Here is a 17,136-nt window from a genome sequence, read left to right as displayed (position 1 = left end):
GAAGCTTTGATACAATAGGGGATGCAGCCATGTCTCGGGGGAGGGGCGTGTTCCCAGGGACTGTAATATAGCAGAGGGGATGGGGCCGGGTCTCAGTGCTGGGGGTTCCCAGGGGCTGGGATACAGCAGAGGGGATGGGGCTGGGTCTGAGTGCTGGGGGTTCCTGGGGGCTGGGATACAGCAGTGGGGGTGGGCCGGAGGTTCCCGGGGGCAGGGGTTTCGGGGGGCTGGGATACAACAGCGGGGATGGGGCCGGAGGTTCCCGGGGACTGTGATACAGCAGTGGGGGTGGGGCTGGGTCTCGGCGCTGGGGGGTCCCGGGGGCTGGGATACAGCAGAGGGGCTGGGGCCGGAGGTTCCCGGGGGCTGGGATACAGCAGAGGGGCTGGGGCCGGAGGTTCCCGGGGGCTGGGATACAGCAGAGGGGCTGGGGCCGGAGGTTCCCGGGGGCTGGGATACAGCAGTGGGGGTGGGGCTGGGTCTCGGCGCTGGGGGGTCCCAGGGGCTGGGATACAGCAGAGGGGCTGGGGCCGGAGGTTCCCGGGGGCTGGGATACAGCAGAGGGGCTGGGGCCGGAGGTTCCCGGGGGCTGGGATACAGCAGAGGGGATGGGGCCGGAGGTTCCCGGGGGCTGGGATACAACAGAGGGGATGGGGCCGGAGGTTCCCGGGGGCTGGGATACAGCAGAGGGGATGGGGCCGGAGGTTCCCGGGGGCTGGGATACAGCAGAGGGGATGGGGCCGGGTCTCAGTGCTGGGGGTTCCTAGGGGCTGTCTTAGTGCTGCTTATGCTGTTCCATCCCTCTGATGCTGGCTCATAGCAAGTCTCCTTGGTGTTTATCTTGCAGTGACAGTGAATGGGCCTGACTCTGCCTATCGCTTGCCCGGCCGTAGCATCGCTGTGTGTTTCAGCCCTCCATGTTTTTCCATGTGCTGTTCTGCTGCTCCCACCAATGCCTCCGCTGTTGCTGTCTCTGAGAGCAGCCCCACGCATGCCCCCAACAGGACAGGTAAGTACCAGCCCACCTGGGACATGCCAAGACTTGGAGTGAGCATCTGCTCTGGAGGGTGACTTTGCCCAGGCCCAGCACTGCTTCCTGCTTCTGCACCTTCTGAAGGGACGTGTGCCCCCTGTCTGTGAACTTTGTCTCCCCTCGATGCCGGGTGCTTTGAGGAGCTGATACCCCCATGCCTGGCCCCCAGCAGCCTGTGACGGCTGGAAGTGATGGGTCACACACACTAATGTTCATGCACACGCTATAAGTCACCCTCGGTGACTGAAACCTCTCTGGGGGCAGCAAACGCTCTGCCTGGGACATATAGCCCAGATGCTACCTGCAGTCTCTCCATGGTGTTGGGGGAGGATTTAGAGAGAGTCTGTGCCCTGAGCTCCAGCCTCATTCCTGCTGGTCAAGTCCCCCCAAGATGGAGCAGCATGTGTGTTTCCCCACCAGCCGTGCTAGCTGCAGCTGTCACAGAGACTGAGCGCTCCCCACATCTGTTATAGCTCCTGGGTCTGTGCTGTTACGAGTTCAGGCTTGCTAGGCCGTCATCCAGCTATGATTGGCCCATCCGGTAGCTATACGGGCAATGGTTCTAGAAGCTGGCTTGCTCCCTTTCGCCTTGTCTGGTATCACAGCATGAATGGAACCTGAGATGGCCACTACAGATCCCACGGCAGCTCCAGGAGCAGAGGTCTCTGGGCGATAGTGTTGTTCATTGACCCAAGCTGCACCCGCCCCGACTGCAGAGCTTCGCTCCCGCCTGGGGAACCTGGACTCTTCTTGCCAGAGGCTTCCCCTCACCTCCGTTCCCTCAGCAGATCCCAAACTCTCATTGGCTTCCCTTTCCGTCAATGGCTCTGGAGTTTCACTCCAGGGACGGGTTACCTGGAGAAGGGGGTATAAATTGGGTAGCAAGAGGAGTGATGGGACAGATGAACAGAAGATGGGTGCTCTCCGTCTGCCTCCTGTAACAAGCTGCTGCCTTCCTCACAGATGGCCTGATGGTGCTTCTGCTTGGAGAAGCACCTGCCTTGCTTTGTCTCTGTCTCTCCCCTCTCTGACTCTGATCCCTCTTTTCCCTTCCTCCCCAGACCAGATCCACACCTCCCTCCTGCCAGGGATGAGTATCAAAGCCAAATCAAGGGGTGTGACGGGGAAGGTGACCTCTCACGCCAAGTGGCCAAAGACCCCGGAGCGGTCGCAGGGCTTCGGCAGCCCCAACGCCAGCCCCTCCTCCCCCTTCACCCACATTCAGAGCAAATCCAAATACATCTCCAGCTTCTCGCTGTCACGAAACAGCTTCCCGCTGGGGCAGACCCGGCAGCAGCGCAGCATCACCCAGCCTGCCAGCCAGCAGCCAGGCATCGCAGGCACTGGGCACGACGGTAAGTGGGCCCCCTCCCCCTCTCCCAGCAGTCTGGTCGGCTAGATCCAAACAGCAGTATTACGCACCAGAAATGTCCTTCAGCCCGTTTGTAACCCGCCCCCCCCCCCCACACACACACACACACTGCGGCCATACCCAGACCCCAGCCTGCGCTCACTCCCTCCCCCACACTGCAGCCAAACACGGACTCCCATCTTCCCCCATATGTGGTCAATCCTGTAACCCTCTCATTCCCCCCACCGCACACAGTGGCCATGCCAGCACACTGCCCTGGGGATCTCATCTCCCCACCCTGCCTGGGAGTAATAGACAAGAGAAATCTGTATAGTGGCCATTCCGTTAGTATCCAGACAGTGACATAATGCCCCAGTACATCCCCGCAGCATCACTGTGATGCATCTGTCAGGGTGGCTGTGTGTGCAGTCTAGTTGATATTCTCCCCCCCCCCCCCCCCCGCCAGGCAATTTCAGACCAATCTGTTGTTCTTCTCTGGTGCGTTGTCCATCTCACCAGAGCTGAGGCGCCACTTACGTCAGCGGAGTGGAGCTGCTGACAGCAGAGCTGAGTTTTGCCCGATGCCTGTAAAGCGCTTTGGGAATGAGGGGTCTTTGCAGCTCTGGGGGTGAGGCTTTCTGGAAAGGCCAGGGGCTAGCAGCCCAGCCGGCAGAGCCGTGAAGTGTGGAGTTCTCCATCTTCTTGGCTTGAGCACTCGCAGCCTCTTTGCACTTTGGGTTGTGACGCTTCCCAGCGGTGCCCAGAGTTGTGAGGCACCTCACTACCACCTGCCCTTAGTGTGAGGGAGCCTTGTCTGTGCCTGCCGGGGGTCAGGTCCCCAATCCCATGGGCAACACAAGCACTGCCCTGTAGGCCTCCCAGGCCCTCCACAGGTTAGCGATAGGCATGCTCCAACCCCTGAGCCCTCTGAGCATCTCCCTGGAGTGTCCAGCCCCTGGTCCACTGGGCACTGGCATTGTTCACAGATATGCTGCTTCCAAAGAAGCCGTACTGCCCATCTTACCAGTTCCAGCTCAGATCACTGCTCCGCTCAATTCACAGCACTTGGATATGTTTGTAGTGAAGTCAAGTATAAGGTTATTTACCAAAGCAGAAAGAGTCAAGTAGTAGCGAGTGGAAGCATTGGAAACAAATGGCTACATATAAACAAAATCATAACATGCATACTAGAGCCTAGACTTAATTCACAAGATACTCTCATGTCTTGTAGAATATTGCTCGCCCGAAATCCTTGCAGAGTTTTAAAGCCAGGCTGGTTGTGTATCCTCCTTTCATGAGACGAATACACTGTCAGCTGGCTTCCTAGGTGAAGGATCCTTTATGTTTCTTTGCCCTCCATGATATACCAGTCCCATCCTTTGTCTTTGTTCATCAGCAGGCATCCCCACTGAATGTCATTTAGACTCATAGACTCTAAGGTCAGAAGGGACCATCATGGTCATCTAGTCTGACCTCCCGCATGATGCAGGCCACAAAAGCTGACCCACCCACTTTCCCTTAACTCAGCTGTTGAAGTCTCCAGATCATGATTTAAAGACTTCAAGTCGCAGAGAATCCTCCAGCTTGCGACCCCTGCCCCATGCTGCGGAGGAAGGCGAAAAACCTCCAGGGCCTCTGCCAATCTACCCTGGAGGAAAATTCCTTCCCGACCCCAAATATGGCGATCAGTAGAACCCCGAGCATACAGGCAAGATTCTCCAGCCGGACCCTCATTTTACCAGCGATGGCACGTTATTGCCTAATTGACTAAAATCACGTTATCCCATCAAACCATTCCCTCCATAAACTTATCTAGCCTAATCTTGAAGCCAGAGAGGTCTTTTGCCCCCACCGTTTCCCTCGGAAGCCTGTTCCAAAATTTCACCCCTCTGACGGTTAGAAACCTTCGTCTAATTTCAAGCCTAAACTTCCCCACGGCCAGTTTATATCCATTTGTTCTCGTGTCCACATTGGTACTGAGCTGAAATAATTCCTCTATATTTAAAGAGAGCAATCATATCTCCCCTCCGCCTTCTTTTGGTTAGGCTAAACAAACCGAGCTCCTTGAGTCTCCTTTCATAGGAAAGGTTTTCCATTCCTCGTATCATCCTAGTTGGCCCTTCTCTGTACCCGTTCCAGTTTGAGTTCATCCTTTTTAAACATAGGAGACCAGAACTGCACACAGTACTCCAAATGAGGTCTCACCAGCGCCTTGTATAACGGAAGCAGCACCTCCTTGTCCCTACTAGAAATACCTCGCCTAATGCATCCCAAGATCGCATTAGTTTTTTTCACAGCCACGTCACATTGCCGACTCATAGTCATCCTGCGGTCAACCAGGACTCCGAGGTCCTTCTCCTCCTCCGTTACTTCCAACCGATGCGTCCCCAGCTTATAACTAAAATTCTTGTTAGTCATCCCTAAATGCATAACCTTACACTTCTCACTATTAAATTTCATCCTATTACTATTACTCCAATTTACAAGGTCATCCAAGTCTCCTTGCAGGATATCCCGATCCTTCTCCGAATTGGCAATACCTCCCAACTTTGTGTCATCCGCAAACTTTATCAGCCCACTCCTACATTTGGTTCCGAGGTCAGTAATAAATAGATTAAATAAAATCGGACCCAAAACCGAACCTTGAGGAACCCCACTGGTGACCTCCCTCCAACCTGACAGTTCACCTTTCAGTACTACCCGCTGCAGTCTCCCCTTTAACCAGTTCTTTATCCACCTCTGGATTTTCATATCGATCCCCATCTTTTCCAATTTAACCAATAATTCCTCATGCGGTACCGTATCAAACGCTTTACTAAAATCGAGGTATATTAGATCCACCGCATTTCCTTTATCTAGAAAGTCTGTTACTTTCTCAAAGAAGGAGATCAGGTTGGTTTGGCACGATCTCCCTTTCGTAAACCCATGTTGTAATTTGTCCCAATTGCCATTCACCTCAAGGTCCTTAACTACTTTCTCCTTCAAAATTTTTTCCAAGACCTTGCATACTACAGATGTTAAACTAACAGGCCTGTAGTTACCCGGGTCACTTTTTTTCCCTTTCTTGAAAATAGGAACCACATTAGCTATCCTCCAGTCCAATGGTACCACCCCCGAGTTTACAGATTCATTAATAATTATCGCTAAGGGGCTTGCAATTTCTGGCGCCAGTTCCTTCAATATTCTCGGATGAAGATCATCCGGTCCGCCCGATTTAGTCCCGTTTAGCTGTTCAAGTTTGGCTTCCACCTCCGATACGGTAATGTCAACCCCCCCTCCTTTATTCCCCTCTGTCCTGCTCCCTCTGTTCCTAAGCCCTTCATTAGCCTTATTAAAGACCGATGCAAAATATTCATTTAGATATTGTGCCATGCCTAGATTATCCTTAATCTCCACTCCATCTACAGTCTTCAGCGGTCCCACTTCCTCTTTCTTTGTTTTTTTCCTATTTATCTGGTAGATTTCCTTTCTTGTAGACTTTACAATCTCTTGATTAGCACCTGGCTTAGTGTGCAACCAGGCACACAGTGTGAGCACACAACACTCAAATGGCCAGACAGGGAGATAGCCTAGGCGTCTATTACCTCCAGCCTGAAAGGAACATTGCCGAGGTATGTCACTGCCTGGTAACCGGCCTGGTAACTCCAAGACTTTATGAACATAATTTTTACTATAGATACGTGACTCTTTAATTATTACCCACACATACATTTCACACTGATTGACAACCAGTAGGCTACTGGCTCTCGATAGAGAGCTCACATGCCACCCTTCGGTGAGCTATAATGCAAATAGTCAACCCAGAGGATCCCTGTAAAACCCTATGCTCCCCTGGTGCCCTCTGCCAGCTCCCTGGGTCACAGGGGGATGTCGCCCAGACCCGAGCCCCATGCTCCCCATGGCTGTGTGGCTCCCACACACACTCTTTGCCCCCAACTTGTCCTCTCTCTGCCAAACCAAACCAAACCAAACCAAACCAAACCAAAGGAAGTAAAAGGGAGAGAGAGAGAGAAAGAAATGCTGTATGGAGAAGACATGTGGCTTTAGCCACATGATGGCACCAGAGCCCAAGGATGGCCACTCCCAGAACTGTCTGCATGCCAGCCTGGAGTCAGAGACACCCTCGTATCTCTCCCCAGTGGTGTCTGTGAGGGAGAGTTCCAGTCCTGGGTGTGGCCCTCCCCCAAGCAGTGGAGGTAAAGAAGCTGTATAAAGTGGAGATCGGTGCTACCGGGGCCCAAGGAGGGGTGCAGCTGTAGCAGTGCCTCATCTGGGCTATAAACCCAACCAGGTGACCCAGTGCAAACACACTGAACGGGGGCAGCGAACCCCCTTGCTGAAAGGTGCAGTGATGGTGAGGCTAGGAGAGCTGCATGTGTCTAGTGCTAACAGTCACCTCCATGTCCCAGCTGGCCAAGGAAGGGGAGAGAGGAACCTAAGGGAGTTGGGCATCTCTAAGTCCCTTAGACTGCTCTGAAACCCCAGTCTGAGTCAGCAAGAGTCCCTTCCCCACCTCTGAAGTTAAGCACCTAAATACACATCTAGGCACCCAAAGCCAGTGACTTTATTACCGGGGGGTCGAGCACCCCAACTGCCATTGGAGTCCCTGGAGTCTGCCAGTACGCAGCACCTCTGAAAACCACTTATTGAAGGAGGGAAGCCGAGTGTTAGAAAACCTTGGCCTAATCCCTAAGGCTGAGCAGTAGGAAGTGCTGTCTGCCAGGGAAACGTAATGGGCAGTGGACTTACCCTGCCCAGGGGAGAACTGGCCAGGCGATTAGCAGGGAGCCTGCAGAAAACTGTGACTCCTCTGCACTGATGGGCTTTGGGGGAAGGGATAGCCTCAGGGACCCCAGAAGTCCCTTCCAGCTCCAACCACTCTGACTCTCCAAGCCCAGGAGTTCTGGCCACCTTTCCCCGTCTCAGTAACCTCTCTCCTCCCTGCAGGGCCGGACGCTTCGCTCCGCTCCATCCGGATTGTGGAGAATGACATGACCATCACTCCCCACTACTGTGCAGCCAGGGATGCATGCAGGTGAGTGAGAGGCAGGGCCCAGCCTCCCCCGGGATGCTGAGTGAGTGCCAGATTGACAGCTCCTGAAGTCTTCTGGTTACCCATAGGGCAGGGACAGCAATTCTGGCTTCCCACATGCTGCCCTGCTAGCCTGCCACAGCCTGCATAGGCCACCTCTGGCAGGGAGGGGCACTCAGTCTCCATCCCCCAGTCAATCCTTGGCCTCTCTGCTGGAATTGCCAGCAGGGAGGCCTGTTACTGTCAGCTGCAGGGATGTTTGTGATGTGCTCATCTGACCCAGTAGGAACTGGACTGAGACACCCACCAGCCCATTTCACACACGCTCCCAGTCATCTAATGACTCTGGGCCACTGCTGACATAGGGCCATGTTTGGAGTTGATGCTCTAGAGGTGAGTGGTTCCATCTCCTCTCCTGGATCCTCTGCCCATCCAGCCTTGATGGGCTGTGTTAGAACCTGCGTGCTGGCGATGAATGGATGCATCTCACATTAACGATCTCTTGAGCCAAATTACCCAAGCTCCATCTTGTGCTGCTCCCCAAAAGCCGCAGAGCCTTGCTGGGGTGCTGCCCGCTTGGGTGGGGAACCCAGCGCCCATCCCACAGAAGGTTCCGTCCGAGGTATCGAATTCTCTGTCTGTGTCCGCAGGAGAGGAAACATCACCTACCGCATCCCCATCAGCCCGTCCACAGCAGTGAACACCAACCTGACCTTGGAGATGAAGTGAGTGAAAATGCTTGTCTGCCGCTGGTGTCCGAAAGCCAGGGTTACAGTGGGTGGGCGTGCGAGGGGTTTATCAGGGTGACAGTGAATGGAAGGGGACTCGAAGGGATTCTGAGGGTAACAATAAATACAGAGTAGGGCGGTGTCACGGATCCACAGGATCGGTGCTATGCCCCAGCTTTGGAACAGTCTCTAGGAGGAACCCCTCAGTGGGCCAGATCCCCGAGGGGTCTCGCTTTTCCTCCAGGGCAAGCCACACGGCGTCATCGCCTCCTCAGACTGAACCTCTGGGCTTTCTGCACTCCTGCTTCACACTGTGAGTTCCGTTCAGCGAGTCCCACGCAGACAGACTCCTGGCAGAGACGTGTCCATCCTTCAGGGATTAATGCACCTCACCCAGCATTTGCTGTGACACCAAACGGTGTTGTCAGAACAGCTGGGGGAGTCAGTGGGAACGCAGCATAGGAAGGCCTTAGGTTAGTACAGAGGAATGAAGGGTAAAGCTGCGTCCATTCTGGGTAGCCCAGCTAAGCTGTAGTGACCCCCAGGGTTCAAGCTCCTTGTCTCTCTCAGGCCTGGTCTACACTAGGAAACTAGGTCAGTATACCTACATCACGCAGGGGTGTGAAAAATTCCGGGGCACAAAGGGCAGGAGCGGGTTCTGGGGGATGAGTGGGAAGGGAGGGGCGCGAGGGGGAGGAGCTGGCTCTGGGGGGACTGGTGGCGGGGAGGTGGCGGGGGCGGTGGTCGAGGGGCGTACTCTGAGGGGACAGGTGGGATGGGAGGGCACAAGGGGGAGGGGTGGGCTCTGGGGGACCGGTGGGATGGGGGTGTGTGAGGGGGAGGAGCTGGCTCTGGGGGGACTGGTGGCGGGAAGGTTGCAAGGGGGGGATGATCTATGGGAGGGGCGGACTCTGGGGGGACAGGTGGGAAGGGGGGGCGCAAGGGGGAGGAGCGGCTCTGGGGGGACCTGTGGGATGGGGGGGCGCGAGGGGAGGGGCGGGCTCTGGTGGGACCGGTGGGAAGGGGGGGATATGAGGGGGAGGGGCGGAGGCGGGCTCTGGGGGGACCGGTGGGATGGGGGGGCACGAGGGGGAGGAGCGGGCTCTGGTGGGCAGGGAGGGGCACGAGGGGGAGGAGTGGGCTCTGGGGGAATCAGTGGGCAGGGAGGGGCGTGAGGGGGAGGAGCGGGCTCTGGGGGAACCAGTGGGAAGGGGGGGGCACGAGGGGGAGGAGTGGGCACTGGAGGGACCGGTGGGCAGGGAGAAGCGGGCACTGTGGGGACCGGTGGTTAGGGAGGGGTGTGTGGGGGGGGGAATGGTGGGATGGGAGTGGCATCGGGGGAGGAGCGGGCTCTGGGGGGACCAGTGAGGAGGAGCAGACTCTGGGGGGACTGGTGGGATGGGAGTGGCATCGGGGGAGGAGCGGGCTCTGGGGGGACTGGTGGGATGGGGGCGCCCGAGGGGGAGGAGCAGGCTCTGGGGGGACTGGTGGGATGGGGGGGCCCGAGGGGGAGGAGCAGGCTCTGGGGGACTGGTGGGATTGGAGGGGCGCGAGGGGGAGGAGCGGGCTCTGGGGGGACCGGTGGGAAGGAGGGGCATGAGGGGGAGGAGCGGGCTCTGGGGGGAATGGTGGGATGGGAGGGGGAGGAGCAGGCTCTGGGGTGACTGAGAGTAGCGAGTGAGTTGCGGGAGGCAGAAGGCGGTTATGGGGTAACTGGATGAGGTGTTAAGCTGCTGGGGTTCTGTTGGAGTGGCCAGTCTGCTTTCCTGGTGCTAGGCAGAACTCACTCACCTCTCTCTCCAGTGCCTCCTCTGCTGTGTCCATCTACCTTTGTGGCCTCCAGTCCAGTGACCCATGTCAGAACACAATGAGCATGGACAGCTCCACCAACACCACAGACACCCAGGTAGGGACACACAATCCCTCAAAGGACTGGCACAGCTTGGGCAGCCAGACCGTCCTTGAGGTCCCCCGCGGTTTGTCGTAAAGGTCCCTGGCACCCCAAGCTGCCTGGCTTCCTGAGAAGCAACACGGGGGTGCTAGGGACAAACCTGGCAGCCTTTGTCTTCTTGTTGAGCAAACAGGGTGTGGTGTAGTCTGGGTCTGAGAAAGGGAGAGACCCAGTTGGCTGACACACGAGTCGCTGACACTGTGGTTACTAGAACTACTGCTTTGTAAAACTGAATCGCCCCCCTTCCCTCCCCCCCCCAGGGCTACCTCCTCTGTTGTGTGACCTCCGGGACGGTTGGGAAACTGCCCGGGTGGGGCCGTGAGCTTCTGTGCTGTGCACAGCTGCTCCCAGAGGGATGGCGGAAGGAGGAACTAATCCCTGACTCCCTTAGCTCCTGATTGCTCTGCCTGTGGATCTAGAAGCTGCTAGACTCACTGAGCTTTCCTTCAGGGGTCTCCCCCAAAGAGCTGTGCTGGTCTCCATGAGGTCGCTGACAGGACTGAGGTGGCTGCCTCTGTGGTGGGGTCCACTGGTCCATCTCTCAAAGGACATGCAGCCTGAGTCTCCTTCATTCACTGGGCTCCAGTTAGATGTTTCTCAGATAGGAGATTTTGATCCCCCAGGCCTTTAGCCCTGGTGCGGGTGACTGTGACGTCTTTGCCTTCCTTAGCACAAGACCCTGTTGGTGCTTCAGCTTCCTCGTGTCATGGTGCCTCCTCGTCTCTGGCCCCACAAGGAGAGGGAATGATCCTTGCCTCTGACACAAGCCTATGAATCTGGCTGTCAGCAGGGCCGCTTGCGCTCTGTGGCATGATAACAGGAGTACTTGTGGCACCTTAGAGACTAACAAATTTATTAGAGCATAAGCTTTCGTGGGCTATGCATCCGAAGAAGTGGGTTGTAGCCCACGAAAGCTTATGCTCTAATAAATTTGTTAGTCTCTAAGGTGCCACAAGTACTCCTGTTATTTTTGCGGATACAGACTAACACGGCTGCTACTCTGAAATGTGGCATGATAGGCCCCAATTCCTCAGTAAGACCCCCCCAGTTTCTGGGGCACTGTCGATTATTTGAATGTACTCCATTCCTATGGAATACCCTTTACTCCCATCTCCCCACGCCCGTACACAGGCGCATGTGCACTGGGTTTGCATTAGCTTCAGTTAGCTCCTCTTTTCCCCCACATCCTGCTGCTGCCCTTCCAGAGCCTCCCACTGCTGGGGCGTTAATGTCTTCCTTAGTGCCAACACCCTCTTAGCACCATCTGTTCCCTCAGTACCATCCACCTCCAGGTCACCAATAGCTCTGCTTGCACTACCCGATTTAGTCACACCACAGATTTAATTGACATCAGTTGTTCCCTTTAAATCTGTGGTTCAAGGTATCGAGCCACTCTGGTTTCTGAGCCATTCTCAGAGCTGTCCCACGTGCAGCTCTTCTAATTAACATTCAGATCCTCCAGCCAGAGATTTATAATCAGGGTTTGCAGCCTTAGGTTTACACCATTCAAACCCATACGGACCCATCTCCTCATCCATCACTTTTATGGCATGATGGCCGTGAGCCGACCCCTTCTGCAAACAGATTGCTGTAGTCTCAGCCAACTTACGTTCTCAGGACAGCTGTCCATCTGGATAAACTTCCCCAAGTGTCTGATCAGGATTTGGGGTTCCCTCGCACCCATCCAGCTCCAGGCACTGTAGCCCCAGACAGGCAGAGAAGGACTTCAGTTCTTTTTCGGCTTTGCAGGACAGTCTCAGAAGCCTGATGAGTGGAGCAGGCCAGTTCACTATGCAGCATCCCTGCTCACCCAAGGGATGAATTACTTAACGCCTAGTAGTAACAGGTTCATTCTGTCTCCCCCCACCGGTTGTATCTTCTTCCCCAGGAAATGACACAGCGTTGGCCCATGGTGATGCTGTCTTTCCGGGAGTTCACCTACCACTTCCGAGTAGCCCAGCCTGTGAGTATGGGACCTGCTATGTCCTCTGCACCATCCAGGGCAGAGCTGAGAGGGATCGGGCTCTGTGGCCTCATTCCTATCACTCGCCAGGATGAGGGGGCCTGTGAGAATTCCAGAGCCCTGTGCCCCCCTCCGGGCAGGGATGCGTGTGTAAATCGTGACCGGGTTCCCCTTGTACACAGCAGAGCACATTGTGGGAGGAGGGAAGTTAGTTGGGGTGAGTGGCCAGGACTTTCCAAGTCACACACTGCAGGGATGGGTGTGGGCAGGGGAAATGCAAAACTGGAGCTCTTTACTCCTACAGGCTGAGATTGTTGTTCTGTTTTAAAACACTTGGGAGGTGATGGGGGCCATATGCAAATCTAGCTGGCAAATCCTCTACTTTCCCAGTGCACAAGTGGGATAGCAACTGAATCCTGCTCCTTCTGAGGAAGTTTCTCTTGACAGCCCTCTCTCCCTTTCGTAGGGCAAAGCCAACTGTAGTACCACCCCGGAGCACATGGGACACCTCTTCACTGACTATTATTTCCAGTTTTACTGGCTCTGTGAGTGAGTCCCGGCAGCACCAGTGCCCTTTGCTGGGAGAGAGGAAGGGGACTGGTGAAACCTATCAGATTGCCACATGCCTTCCTCTGTAAAAGTCCCCTTCTGCTCCCACCTTCCCCTTGGGGCTCTGAGCTACTTTGGTTCTGTCCTGGGGACGATATAGACACTGAAGTGCTCCAAAAGGAATATAGGAACTCTGCCAGGAGCAACACAACCAGCCCCAGGGATCTACTGGACATGCCAACCAAACACCATAGCCCACAATCCTGGGCAACTGTGTCCATCTCCTTCCCTTCTGGAGACACTGGCACCCATCTCCCTCCCTCTGCTACACTGGATTTGAAAGTGTTACACTGGATCACGTGTGGACAGGCTTGTCCCAACCTCTAGAGCTGGGACTGTGGTCTGGCTGGGAACAACAGCCCGAGAGGCCTATCGGTTCCTGTAGCAACGCAGCAGCTCTCTGCAACACTGGAATTTATCTTCCAAGACTGGAGCTCTTGTCAATGCTGAAACACTGGAATTCCATCCTGAAAAGAGGGCTCTGCCTGGACATACTGGAAGTCATACACTGGAGTTGCTGTTCCTTCTGGTCAGCCACTGGCTATTCTCCTGTATCCCTACTCCATAGGATTCCTGGTGACATTGGGATGCTCCACATGGACAGCCAGAGAGAAACCCTGCCAAGGAGGGGGCTGCAGAGGCAACAGGGTTCTCCTTGGTCCCTTTCCTCCCTGCCCTGTTTCCCACACTCCATGCAGACCAGGCCTGAACAGATGAACTTAAGAACCCCACAAAACCCCTAGTCAGCCTGTGCCAGCCAGTTGGCAAGGGCTTGCCCTTGATTCCCCCCCCCTCGGGAAGTGGGGAGAAGAGGCACCTTGGGAGCAGAGTCATCCCCCCCCCAAATACATCTATCTAAGGGGTCAGTTTGCAGGTGTTTGTTGCGGTACCCCATATTTCTGTGGTTGGGGTGGGGACTGTTCCTGTTACTCTAGAGTAGCTAGAGCTGGCTGGTCCCAGAGCCAGCCCCACAGAACATCCCTGAAGCCCAGGTTCACCCTGCCTGCCTCTGCTCAGGGGTGCCAAAGGGAGGCCCACCAGCACAGACTGCTCTGCACAATGGGAGTGGGGCTGCTGGAGACTCAGGTGACTGGTTTCACTGCACCTACTGGTGAATACAGCTCTGTTCCCAACAGGTCTCTGCCAGGAAAGGTGGCCCCCTACCGATTTCCCCTAGGAGGGGAGGGGGCAGGTCACTCAAGGCCTGGCTCCCATTGCCCCCTGGGTAAGCTGGTGAGTGTATTATGGGTATTTTACTGTTACAAGGTTTTAACTTGCTAAACTACTGAATTTTTTTAAAGCAGTATAAAAACAGGCCTCTTAATTCTGTCCTTACTGATCTATTTGTGTCTTACATAGGAAACCAAAGGGGGTGAGTGCTGAGCCCCAGCCTGACCGCTATATTGGTGCTGGGGGAGCTAGGACCTGTCAGACTTTGGCAGCTCTTGTATGTGTGTGTCTTTCTCCCACCCCAGCACTTTTCACCGACGGGGGAGGGAAACTTCTGCATTCCTGCAGTCTGAACCTGTGCCAGGGTAATCCTGTGCCCAGTTCTGTAAGAAAGTGGCAGCAGCCTCTAGAGAAAGGGAAGGGCAGGCGGAGGAGTAAGCAAGGCAGCTGGAGCGGAAAGTCCACTCTGCAATGCTGAACCAAAGCACAAAGCTGGCTCCAGAGGCGGAAGTGTGTTTCCCTTAGCAAAGCGCCATCACCTGATGTAGGCAGCTTTTACCAAACGGGGGCTGGGTAGCTGTGGCAGGGACTCTGATGACTCTTTTCTTGCTGGTAGTGGAGACAAATACACCAATCACTGAATTCCAGACAGCAGAGCAGGATCTGTAAGGAATGTATGGCTGCAATTCCTGTTGCCCCCAGCAAAAGAGCAGGGAATGCTTTTTTAGTCAAATAGAGATGGCTCCTGTACAGCCTTTGGGGGCCTAGGCTTATCTGCGTTTTATTTTGGGGGTGATGCATAGCAAACATCACTCCCAATTGTCTCTGTGACTGCCCCCACACAGGCCAAATACCTGTAACTCTTGGTGACTTCTATGGGAGCTAGATCCTTGGTTCCTCTAAGGATCAGGCCCTTTATTTGAAGGTGTGGTTTCGGACCAGCTCTTCAGTTTCCGTTGTCTGCCAATTAGCAGAGCAGTCATAGCTGTGTTAGCAATCTAGCTACTCCAACACACTGGCTGCAGACAATGAGTATTGAATGCCCTGCGAGTGAGAGGCACATTTTCTGTGCTACACCAGGCAACTAATAGGGGAGAACAGAGGGCTGAGGGGCCGGTGCGAAGCAGCCACACATCCAGTCTCAATAGGACTGCATTCCTGCCAGCAATTTACAGGAAATCCTCCACTGCCACTCTTTGCAAAGTACACTTTTTACATTACTTCCCCCCACCCCATTTGCCCTGAACTTTGCTTTGTTTTTAAGCTGGGAAATTCCTTTAGTGGCAGCTTTTGTCCTTCATATGGCAATCACTAGCCCCAATCTTGCAAACTCTAGTCAGTAAGCAAGCTCACAGATTTTGCTGGGCCCGCTCATGTGAGGGGTAGCACTATCAGGCCCACTCAAAGTTTTCCTCTTGTGTTTTTAATAGAGCTGAACTTACTGCCTGTGCTTTAATTTAGTAGAGCTGGCCTTTCCCTAGGCTGAATTCACTGCCTGCCTGCAACCACCATATAAATCCCCTTTCTCCTCCGCCCCCCCCCCCCAAACTGGTGTTCTCAGAGGTGGCAGCTGGGGGTCTTCCCAGATGCCTTTCACATCACTACAGAGGATGCAACCCACTGAGTGCAGTCACTGGAGATTTATAATGGTGGGTGGTAGGTTGTAGCCCTAAGTAAGATCTATAGCATTCCAGGTAGCCCCATGATGCTTAAGCATAGGTCAGGGTCACTGCTGATGTTAAGGAGTGGCTATCTCCTTTTCCTGCCAACACACAGGCACAACACATGCTGTGGACCTTGAAGACGATGGCTGGGTAGTTTCTCAGTAGTGAGTTCACCTCCTTTCCAAAAAGGAAAGGAATAATTAAAATCCAGAGGCCTGTCCTACATTTACAACTATTTTAAAGCAAGATGGCAGTGATTAGTTAATACCTTAGATATTTACAAAATACAGTAGGATTAGACTCAGAATGTACTCTCAGAAAAACTTCTTACTTTTATAGTGCTTTTCATCCCAAACTACTCCATGAACTACACACAGAGATCATGTCAGCCAAACCATAACGGTACCTCCAAGACAGGAGCTAGAGTTTCACAGTAGGGTTGTAATTGTTAGGGAAAGAAATGGCCACATGATGGCACCAGAGCCCATGGAAACAACTGGCCAGTGGCCAACTGTGCTGCTTAGAGACAGCCTCCTAAGGCGGTCTCTGCTCTACTCACCTGTAATTAAAGAGGGTTTTCTCCCCATCCCCTTCCCAAAATAGTAGCAGGAAGAGTTTCAGTAGGCTTTTCCCTGTGTGAGACGGAGAGAGCTCTGAGCCAGTGTTTCCAGCCTCACAGGCAGGGAACTCCCCTTTCTCTCTGCATCGGAAACCTGAAGCTTCATCTCTCTAGACATTCTTAGTTGGAAGGAAGGATGACAAGTGTGAACATGGGGCCACTTTCTAAAGTTTGCCTGTTTGGGGGAGAGTTTGTTTCAAAAGCAAATTCCCTTATCTTTTGCCCTACTTCTAAAGCTTAAAGCCTGTAAATAAAGACTGCGGCACCACTGCGAGGATTAAGGAAAAATAAAGCACTAATTTGTTTGGTTTAAATGTTGCTGTCACAGCTTTAATCACTGTATATTGCCAGCAAGTTTGTAGAGTTGCATTCTGAGCAGATATTAATGATTATTGGTTTTTATTTGCTCGGGGGGGGGGGGGGTGGCTGGCTAAGCACTGCTTCCCTCCTTTCTTTCTGATTTGTATTTATATTTTGCTGAGTTTTGGGGGTGCTGGTTCTCAGGACTCCCCCACTTTTTTGTTTGGCTTATCTAGACTTTGTTTTATGCTGGAGGTAAATATACCTGTATAAAGAAATATATAAATACAGCTTTGTATCCAAGTATGGCTCCTGGCTGCTTTCCTCCACCAGTGGAAAAATTGTGTTTCTTAATGCAGTTGTTTATAAATTGTCCCTTTCACACAACTGGGCCCTGAGACCACAAGCACCATGGGTTTCCTCCAGATGACATCAGTTACTTAAGATGCTCAGGTGTGGGCAAATCAAATTCCAAGCTCAGTCCATGCTCATGGCTGTGGACTGCATGTTAAACTGTACTTAAGGATAGTTATAAAATGGAGCATTCAGTTTATACTCCAGTGTTGACAGATACTAGGATGTGGAGCAAGGGAATTTAGGATCTTTTTGCAGGATGCCATCTGAAAAATAGATGAAGCTACTGCTTTAGATCTATAAATTGTGAAGAGCCTCAAATTGTGAACTGATGCAATGTTGGCATAGTGGCTCCAAGACAC

General features: G+C 53.8%; 1 protein-coding gene across 1 annotated transcript in view; it reads left to right on the top strand.

Annotated features, from left to right (window-relative positions):
• The window catches only part of MYRF (myelin regulatory factor), a 120,825-nt gene extending 108,214 nt beyond the window's left edge, over window positions 1-12,611 (top strand). Inside the window, exons 22-28 of the mRNA XM_065403361.1 lie at window positions 848-1,009; window positions 2,095-2,388; window positions 7,332-7,419; window positions 8,067-8,141; window positions 9,948-10,050; window positions 11,984-12,058; window positions 12,525-12,611. Of these exons, the coding sequence (XP_065259433.1) occupies window positions 848-1,009; window positions 2,095-2,388; window positions 7,332-7,419; window positions 8,067-8,141; window positions 9,948-10,050; window positions 11,984-12,058; window positions 12,525-12,611 (884 nt within the window). The remainder of the gene's footprint in view (window positions 1-847; window positions 1,010-2,094; window positions 2,389-7,331; window positions 7,420-8,066; window positions 8,142-9,947; window positions 10,051-11,983; window positions 12,059-12,524) is intronic.
• The last annotated feature ends 4,525 nt before the right edge of the window (window positions 12,612-17,136 follow it).

This window comes from Emys orbicularis, chromosome 4 (genome assembly GCF_028017835.1).
Source record: "Emys orbicularis isolate rEmyOrb1 chromosome 4, rEmyOrb1.hap1, whole genome shotgun sequence".
In the NCBI taxonomy this organism is placed as follows: Eukaryota; Metazoa; Chordata; order Testudines; family Emydidae; genus Emys; species Emys orbicularis.
The sequence above is the reverse complement of the archived record's forward strand: the minus strand, read 5'-3'. Positions and strand labels throughout refer to the sequence as shown.